General features: G+C 34.0%; 1 protein-coding gene across 1 annotated transcript in view; it reads left to right on the top strand.

The window, feature by feature from the left end:
• The first annotated feature begins 36 nt into the window (after positions 1-36).
• Positions 37-10,575, top strand: part of LOC132756139 (nucleoporin NUP188-like) — a 29,737-nt gene continuing 19,198 nt past the window's right edge. The window contains exons 1-5 of the mRNA XM_060747136.1: positions 37-89; positions 917-974; positions 4,309-4,382; positions 4,905-4,986; positions 5,905-5,985. Of these exons, the coding sequence (XP_060603119.1) occupies positions 58-89; positions 917-974; positions 4,309-4,382; positions 4,905-4,986; positions 5,905-5,985 (327 nt within the window). The 5' untranslated portion in view covers positions 37-57. The remainder of the gene's footprint in view (positions 90-916; positions 975-4,308; positions 4,383-4,904; positions 4,987-5,904; positions 5,986-10,575) is intronic.

Here is a 10,575-nt window from a genome sequence, read left to right as displayed (position 1 = left end):
TATGGGGAACCATTCTTTAATATTACATTGCGGATAGCATTTGACATCTCTGTCGGCATGGCGGACTCAAATGCAAGAAAAATAGACAGGTATTTGTTGTAAAATTCTACCTTAATCATCACCTTTTCGTTGTATATTGATAAAAATATTATTACTGATGGGTGGAACTTGCGACATAATGTTCATTGACACCTAATGTTTTAATTTTCATTTTGAATTTTAATAGCCTTTCGGATAGTCGTATTTTCGGATAGCATATCTGAGCAGGGCTCTCGTTAGCATTTTGAGACTGGGGCCAGGGTCCATGCAGGGGGTGGGGGATTTTGCATGATTTCAAATATTTTTCATCCAAAGGGGAATTTCCACAGAGGAAATTTAATTCAGAAGAAAAAACAGAAAAAAGTGAATGTAAGATTCAGTTAACAAATAAACATCATTAAGCTGCTTTCATGAAATATTTCTGTTATTTTTTGCGGTACGACTTGAAATCGTGCGACATGTTGGAATGCTAAAACCCGACCGGAACATTTTATTTATATATACATACTTATTTCCAATTGCCGTTCGCGGAATACTTACTAATTTCCGGTTGCCGTACGCGGAATATGCTTCGCCGATCGGCGTTTTCTATGGCCGTTAAAAATTAATTTCAAGGGATTTCAAGGGGGATTTTTTTGGTTTTAGGGGGAAAAAAACACACTTTTTGTGGTGGGGGAATGGGGCCGATATTCGGCCCCAAATTTTACCAAACGAGAGCCCTGCTGAGGGTGAACGATTGAATGCAAATACTGCCGAAAGATACCCAAATATTGTCCAAATATCACACATACATAAACTTTAGGTAAAATTAATGCAAGAAATAATTAATGCCTTTATCTATATGTTATAATGCCAGTTGATTTTTTTTAAATTTCAGTTTTGGCAACCGCCATTTATGGCAGTTTATCAGTGGGACAGGCATCCTCAGGCCAAGGGTATTGACTTGAAATTAATTTCTTCAGAAATCATTGTTTTATTTATCATTGTAGATAAAGTTTGTTATCTTGTTACAGTAGTTTGCTCCCTTCCGAACCTTAATAAACCTCATGTTTTGCTAATCAGGCCACATAACATCCCTTGAAATAGCATGTTTTCTGTGTCATGCACCGCTGTTGCCTATCCCCACTAGTTTGCTATTAACCTATTGTAATCAATCTATGACTTCTTAATCATATTGTCAAGTCTGAGGTTATTAAACTGTACCCTCTCCTTGTTGATCTAGCCATGTTGTTTAACTTTTTACTGTTTAACTTTAACACTGAGGTAAGGCCTAAAAAAATAATGTTTTGTTAGGGTAACATGCTCTCAATGAAAAGGTAGGGTAGGTCTGATTTTTTTTTTTTTTTTAAATCCTGATAAAATGTTCTGTCCAATATGTAAAGTAATGGGTATTCAAAGTACTGCCAGTAGATCTAGTGGTGGGTGGGGGTACGGAAAACGGCACATTTCAATAATATATTCATCTACATGGTACGTCTGCGCAATCAAACTTGATTAACAATGCGACGTGATTAATATTATACTTTGTTTTGGTAGACTCCTACTTGCCTGATTCATAGTACTTACCATTCATTTGATTCAAATATACCTTATTCTGAAGAAGGTAAAGCCTCTAAATCTCTCAAGAATTTCAAGGACCGGGACGTCATACAAATTGTCCTCCTTTAACGCCGTCCATAGACCCTTTTCGGATGTAGATATGGAAATTTCTGACATCCCTCCCGGGTGGCACAAATACATCCCTTCTATGTTTTCAAAAGACATTTTAGGTGTAACAATCTTAAACTCTCGGGGGTTCTGCCATTTGGTGAAGATGACACGCCGTTTTACAAATATTGACAATGTGATCCGCCATTTTGTAACTAAGAGCGGCGATAAAACCTATACCGTACCGTACTTCAATACGGTATTTTCATCAATTTTTTTTTTATACCCCCGCACAACAAAGTTGTAAGGGGGGTATACTGGAATCAGCTTGTCCGTCCGGCTGTCTGTCCGTCCGGCCGTCCGTCGGTTTTTTCTTGTCCGCCCAATAACTTAAGATTCCTTTGACCCTTAGTCTTCATATTTGGCATGGAGGTTAGTCATGATTAGTAGATGACCCCTATTGATTTTGAGGTCACTAGGTCAAAGGTCAAGGTCACGGGCCTTGACTTCAAAAAGCTTGTCCGCCCAATAACTTAAGATTCCTTTGACCTACAGTCGTCATATTTGGCATGGAGGTTAGTCATGATAAGTAGATGACCCCTATTGATTTTGAGGTCAAAGGTCAAGGTCACAGGGGCCTTGACTTCAAAAAGCTTGTCCGCCCAATAACTTAAGATTCCTTTGACCTACAGTCGTCATATTTGGCATGGAGGTTAGTCATGATTAGTAGATGACCCCTATTGATTTTGAGGTCACTAGGTCAAAGGTCAAGGTCACAGGGGCCTTGACTTCAAAAAGCTTGTCCGCCCAATAACTTAAGATTCCTTTGACCTACAGTAGTCATATTTGGCATGGAGGTTAGTCATGATTAGAAGATGACCCCTATTGATTTTGAGGTCACTAGGTCAAAGGTCAAGGTCACAGGGGCCTTGACTTCAAAAAGCTTGTCCGCCCAATAACTTAAGATTCCTTTGACCTACAGTCGTCATATTTGGCATGGAGGTTAGTCATGATTAGTAGATGACCCCTATTGATTTTGAGGTCACCAGGTCAAAGGTCAAGGTCACAGGGGCCTTGACTTCAAAAAGCTTGTCCGCCAAATAACTTAAGATTCCTTTGACCCACAGTCTTCATATTTGGCATGGAGGTTAGTCATGATTAGTAGATGACCCCTATTGACTTTGAGGTCACCAGGTCAAAGGTCAAGGTCACAGGGGTCTTGACTTCAAAAAGCTTGTCCGCCCTATAACTTAAGATTCCTTTGACCCACAGTCTTCATATTTGGCATTGAGGTTAGTCGTGATTAGTAGATGACCCCTATTGACTTTGAGGTCACCAGATCAAAGGTCAAGGTCACAGGGGCCTTGACTTCAAAAAGCTTGTCCGCCCTATAACTTAAGATTCCTATGACCCACAGTCTTCATATTTGGAATGGAGGTTAGTCATGATTAGTAGATGACCCCTATTGATTTTGTGGTCACCAGGTCAAAGGTCAAGGTCACAGGGGCCTTGACTTCAAAAAGCTTGTCCGCCCAATAACTTAAGATTCCTATGACCCACAGTCTTCATATTTGGAATGGAGGTTAGTCATGATTAGTAGATGACCCCTATTGATTTTGAGGTCACTGGATCAAAGGTCAAGGTCATAGGGACTTTGACTTCAAAAAGTTTGTCCACCCATTAACTTAAGATTCCTTTGACCCACAGTCTTCAAATTTGGCATGGATGTTGATCATGACTATAAGGTGACCCCTATTGATTTTGAGGTCACTGGGTCAAAGTTCAAGGTCACAGGGACCTTGACAAAAAAAAAAGCTTTTCTTCTCAATTGCTAAAGAATGTCCTGTCTGCAATGTATTGATTTTGACATTTTCACATTTGAAGCATGTAGAATACATAACTTAGCAATGCACTGGCTTAGTAACCTCAGATTTGGCAGGGAGGTTGTCCTTGCGCTCTAAATGGCCACTGTTGATTCTGACAAAGTGGTATGCGGGGGTATTCACGCCAAGATAGTGGCAGTTCTAGTTTTTTTGTTTTTTTTTTTTTTCACACGAAAAAAACGGTATGGTTGGCATATATAATTAGGTAGGGTTGGGTGACCCGAACAAAACAATTTTTTTTTTTAAGGCTTAAGTCAATTTGCTTTACGATTGATACCTTTTAAGCATAAAAACCCAAACAATATAACAAATAAATCATGAATCTTTATCGAAACAGCGGATGGTGCATCATGTGCTCTCCTGCGGGATATATTCTTGTGAATGTGAACAATTACATCACGAAAACTGGTGACTTGAGGGTATCTTTAGCTTGAATTGTGTGTTTTCAAAAAAGATTAATTATCATTTGACTCACAATGTTTGTGAACAAAGGGTTCAAAACTTCTGTATTTGTTTATTTTTATTCAAAAAGGAAGGCAATAGATACTATTAATCAGTTAATTACATGAACAAAGTAGATTTTAAATATTTATATTACAAGTAGAGAAACTGATAGCAAACAGCATGGATCCTGATCAGACTGTACGGATGCTCAGTCTGGTCTGGATCCATGCTGGTTGCAAACCCACTATGTTGGTTTTGTCATGACGTGGCTCATTTTGTAATATTTTCATTTCAGGAGCTGATAAAGAGGGAAATGACAAGAAATACAGAGAAAATTTTAAATGGCCTGTTGTTTTATAAAAAGCCCAGGTACTGATATATCTTATACTTATGACAAGTAGGTTTGAATCCCGATTTTTGTTATCTGAAAAAATTATCCAGATAAATTTTCTTTTGATTTTCAAAATTGTATATGTAATTATGAATATGTTCTTCAAAAAGAAGCAACATTTCCTGTACCTAGGAGTCCTTGCCCGCTATTAGGTTATAAGTGCCCTGTATAAAATTAAATGTATGCTTTATTCCATAAACAGCACGATATGGCCAGTTATATGTTGACATGTGGTAAAAATCCAAACAAACAAACAATTATTCCATGAACCTTGCCACTGAGAGTCCATGAGTACTGAAACCATGGTTATAAAAGGTGTTGTGAAATGGTACTGAACAAAAGAAATGAATTATATTTATGATGAAATAAATTTAACATCAAACTTGACACAGATATAAACGAAGACATGTGGCAATATTTATTAGAATTATAAACAAAGTCTGGTTATTTCCGGATCGTCCCATGTAATGACATATACATTGTATATACTTCTGTTTAAGGGCACCTCAAGGGGATTTGCTGAAAGACAAAAATCTACAAAAACAACAGAAAGACTTTGTTCTCAAGTTAACAACATTCTTGGTAAGATATTTTTTATAGAAGTTAGAACTAATTTTTGGATTAAAAATTTGACAATATAATAATAATAATAAGATATATGTACACTATGCATTAAATCTGAAATGCTTATGTGATAATGTCTTAGTTTTAGCCTTCTAAACATTTTGGCTAGACTGTCCACAGCTATTTTTTAGATAATGATTTTTCCCAATTTTATTTCTTTAATATTTATGTTTTTCTACAAAATCACTCAGATTACTGCTAGGTTAAGGTAAGGGTTAGTGTTGTGGGTTAGAACATGAATTTTGCTGCGGACAAATTCTAAAAATGCTCCAATGTTTTGTATGGATTTCAATTACATGTAATGATGTATCAGTTTTGGGAAAACAAGATGAAAATTTGAATTTGTTAAGCCTGGTAAGAAGGTTGTTCTCAAAGTTTGTTCAAACATGCTGTACATACATTTATATTTGATAAAAAAAAAGCAGTCTCAGTATAGCAACACCTCATAGGAACAACCATGGCAACATGGCTGAGTGGTTAACGCTTCGGACTAGTAATCTAATTATCGTAAGCTGCCTGGGTTCAAACCTTACAAGGGGCCAGTCGTTGTTTCCTTGTCGAGCAAGAAACTTTACACTCATTGCTCAGTACTGGTTGGTTCCAGGTCCAGGGACAGATTGGAAAGTGTGTTAATAAGCTAATAGCTTCCTTCACAATCAAACTAAAATAAAATCTGTATAAACCAACCTTTTGTCATGTCAAGGGTGTTGCTATGCACAGGTAGTACTGTACTATAAGTTTATTGATGTAACATGACAGTGTCACTGTGACTCTGAAATTGACTGTTGAACAAAATCAGGTTTGCCTGAACTATACACCAAAATTTTGAGTGTCATCTCTATGCATTTTGACGATTTTGTATATATTTTGTTTCAGAACTTAGAAGAAGATCAGAGCTATGAGGTGTTCTTTTCTTACCTTTCCCAGGATTTTAGAGGCTCTGAAAAAAATCTGCAGGTGATATATTGTTCCACCAATATTTGTCTTATATATAATAATGAGTATAATGATACTGTAATGATGATGTAATGATAATATAATGGTATAGTAATGATATAATGATGTTGTAATGATAATATAATGGTAAAGTTATGATGTAATAATGTTGTAATGATAATATAATGGTGAAGTTATGATGTAATGATGATGTAATGATAATTTAATGATATTGTAACAATATAATGATAATATAATGATATTGTAACAATATAATGATAATATAATGATAGTGTAACAATATAATGATAATATAATGATAGTGTAACAATATAATGATGATTTAATGATAGTGTAACAATATAATGATAATATAATGATAGTGTAACAATATAATGATAATATAATGATATTGTAACAATATAATGATAATATAATGATAGTGTAACAATATAATGATAATATAATGATAGTGTAACAATATAATGATGATTTAATGATAGTGTAACAATATAATGATAATATAATGATAGTGTAACAATATAATGATAAAATAATGATAGTGTAACAATATAATGATGATTTAATGATAGTGTAACAATATAATGATAAAATAATGATAGTGTAACAATATAATGATAATATAATGATAGACATTAGTGTAACAATATAATGATGATTTAATGATAGTGTAACAATATAATGATAATATAATGATAGTGTAACAATATAATGATAATGTAAGGATAGTGTAACAATATAATGATAATATAATGATAGTGTAACAATATTATGATGATTTAATGATAGTGTAACAATATAATGATAATATAATGATAGTGTAACAATATAATGATAGTATAATGATAGTGTAACAATATAATGATAATGTAATGATAGTGTAACAATATAATGATAATGTAATGATAGTGTAACAATATAATGATAATATAATGATAGTGTAACAATATAATGATAAAATAATGATAGTGTAACAATATAATGATAATGTAATGATAGTGTAAAAATATAATGATGATATAATGATAGTGTAACAATATAATGATAATATAATGATAGTGTAACAATATAATGATAATGTAATGATAGTGTAACAATATAATGATAATATAATGATAGTGTAACAATATAATGATAATATAATGATAGTGTAACAATATAATGATGATTTAATGATAGTGTAACAATATAATGATAATATAATGATAGTGTAACAATATAATGATAATGTAATGATAGTGTAACAATATAATGATAATATAATGATAGTGTAACAATATAATGATAATATAATGATAGTGTAACAATATAATGATAGTATAATGATAGTGTAACAATATAATGATAGTGTAACAATATAATGATAATATAATGATAGTGTAACAATATAATGATAATATAATGATAGTGTAACAATCAAATGATGATTTAACGATGATGGTAAAAAGTTGCTTCATCCAATCATTCTATAATGATGATATGAGGCAAACCTGATGTCTTTCTATAGCTGTATAAATGAAGAAAACTCAATCCCGCAGCAGCAAACACCCGTACACAAGAATGAGGATAGAGAGATGTAACTGGAGAGTGAGAGAAGTCAATTATGTAGTCATTATGATTGAAAATCAGTGACTTGAACAATTTTGTATGCTTAATTGGCCGGGTTGCACTGGTGCAAACCCGGGTTATAGTATTGTGAATGTTGGGCGGCGGGCGGCGGGCAGGGAAAAACTTTTGTAACAGTTTTCTCAGCAACTACTTATCACAGCCTTTTGATATTTGGTATACAGCATCAACACATGGTCCCATACTGTGGGATTCGATTTAAGGTCGGTCACTCATCTACTTCCTGTTTGCTGACCTAGTTAAATTTTCAACATTAATGGTCAATAGCAGGAAATTTTCGTAACAGTTTTCTCAGCAACTACTTATCACAGCCTTTTGATATTTGGTATTCAGCATCAACACATGGTCCCATACTGTGGGATTCGATTTCAGGTCTGTCGCTCATCTACTTCCTGTTTGCTGACCTAGTTAAATTTTCAACATTAATGGTCAATAGCAGGAAATTTTCGTAACAGTTTTCTCAGCAACTACTTATCACAGCCTTTTGATATTTGGTATACAGCATCAACACATGGTCCCATACTGTGGGATTTGATTTCAGGTCTGTCGCTCATCTACTTCCTGTTTGCTGACCTAGTTAAATTTTCAACATTAATGGTCAATAGCAGGAAATTTTTGTAACAGTTTTCTCAGCAACTACTTATCACAGCCTTTTGATATTTGGTATACAGCATCAACACATGGTCCCATACTGTGGGATTTGATTTCAGGTCTGTCGCTCATCTACTTCCTGTTTGCTGACCTAGTTAAATTTTCAACATTGATGGTCAATAGCAGGAAATTTACGTAACAGTTTTCTCAGCAACTACTTATCACAGCCTTTTGATATTTGGTATACAGCATCAACACATGGTCCCATACTGTGGGATTCGATTTCAGGTCTGTCGCTCATTCACTTCCTGTTTGCCGACTAAGTTAAATTTTCTACATTTATGGTCAATGGTAGGAAATTTTCATAACAGTTTTCTTGGCAACTACTAATCATAGCCTTTTGATATTTTGTATACAGCATTATCACATGGTCCCATACTGTGGGATTAGATTTCAGGTCTGTTGCTCATCCACTTCCTGTTTGCCGACTTAGTTAAATTTTGACATAATTAATGATCAATAGATAGTAGGAAATTTTCGTTACAGTTTTCTCAGCAACTACTTACCACAGCTTCTTGATGTGTGGTTCACAGCATTGACATGTGGTCCCATATTGTGGGATTCCATTTCAGGTCTGATGCTCATTACAGGCTGTCAACCAATTCCTATATTCCTATAAAACTCCTATATTTTGAGTCGGAATCCTATATTTTAAAAAGCCTCCTATTTTTCCTATATTCTCCTATATTTTGAATATTTTTCCTATATTTTTTAAAAAATATATTGCCGAGGAATTCAAAGAGATTTAAATTTTGGTACTGCTTTTGGCTTTTTCTATTTTACAGGTAAGATAATGTCTATGCCTGCATCAGCATCACATTACTATGCTCAAGGCTGCTGTGCTCCACATAGCGATCGGCATGGTCACCATGAAAAGCAGTGCATCAGTATGTCAACTTTATTTCAGGTGACCATTCAGATGATGGTCTTGCATTGCTGTAACTTTCTGTCGGGATGCTGATGCTGTGGTTCAAAGCTAATGCAGGCTGTCCGCTGTGTCCCTAAAATTCCTAACAAAATCCTAATTTTTTTAGTTTGGCTAAAATTCCTAAAAAAGTGAAAAATTCAAAGGGAATTCCTAGGGATGCCCTATTTTTTCACTGAAATTCCTCATTTTTTATCTTTTGTTATAAACATACTTATAACTCGTAACCCTGTCAAAATAATCACGGAATAACTAAGTCGACCATGTTTTGAACATGATCAAAAATGATTTGGCCATGATTTGCCAACTCAAAATTGATGACATTGAAATGGTTTCGTTTTAACTAAAAGTTACTTTGACTATGTCAGTAACATTGCTATTTCATAATCAAAGCAGTTGTTGATAATCATGTTGACAGATTGATAATCATGTTGACAGCAAAAATACTACCATATTATGGTCCTGAAACTCAAATCATAACCATAAGAGTCCACTTATTCTGGAATATTTTGACACTCTTTTGCCAACTCCAGATATCTTGAATTTTATGTTTGTTCATTTTATCCAAATTTCTGAAGTGGGTCATTTATATCATATCATATTTAAAAATGATCATTATGAAGCTGTTGTAACGCAATCTTAATTAAAAACATGTATAAATAGTTGTCAAAAATTAATGTACAATTTGTTTACTCACAACTCTTTTATTTAAATCTGCATAATATCGAAACAACATTGTAAAGTACTGAACTTTGAAAAATTCTTTCCCTCATACTTATTTATCCTTTTCGATGACTTTGTAGGAGAAATTGTTTATTTTGCCACAAAGTTTTTAATTTCATTCAATTCTTGTTCTTTCATTCAAATGGTGCAATTTAGGAAAATGCAGACTCATATAATTAATCACACTAAAATAATTTGGCAGTTCAGTAATATAATGCTCATTTCCAGTTACCATGTACACACATTTTGAAATTATGTGATCTAGAGAAACTGCAATTGAATGGTCTGTGTGATGAACTTTTTTGATGTGCAATTCTTTGTGTTGATTATAGATGCTTCCCATTTATTCAAATGACTGTACTAAGGCAAATGCCTTTTTCCTTTCTACTTGTACAAAAAAATTCATTTGTCCATATCCCAAGCTGCATTGTGCAAGAATTTCACTGTATAAGAATTCCTTTTAGACACTTGTGGTTATAACATTCCGAAAACATAGGTAAAACATGTTCTTTTTGACATGTTCAGCCAGTTTAAAAAAATATGGTTTGAACATGATTTGACTAAGACCATTTATGCAGGGAAGGCAGTTGACCAGTGAGTCCACACTGGTAGCACCTTTGCTCTAACTAAACTAGAAAATTATTTGTGAGTTACTTTTGTGTCAA

Source organism: Ruditapes philippinarum, unplaced genomic scaffold (genome assembly GCF_026571515.1).
Source record: "Ruditapes philippinarum isolate M1 unplaced genomic scaffold, ASM2657151v2 ctg10120_1_1_1_1, whole genome shotgun sequence".
Taxonomy (NCBI): Eukaryota; Metazoa; Mollusca; class Bivalvia; order Venerida; family Veneridae; genus Ruditapes; species Ruditapes philippinarum.
The sequence above is the reverse complement of the archived record's forward strand: the minus strand, read 5'-3'. Positions and strand labels throughout refer to the sequence as shown.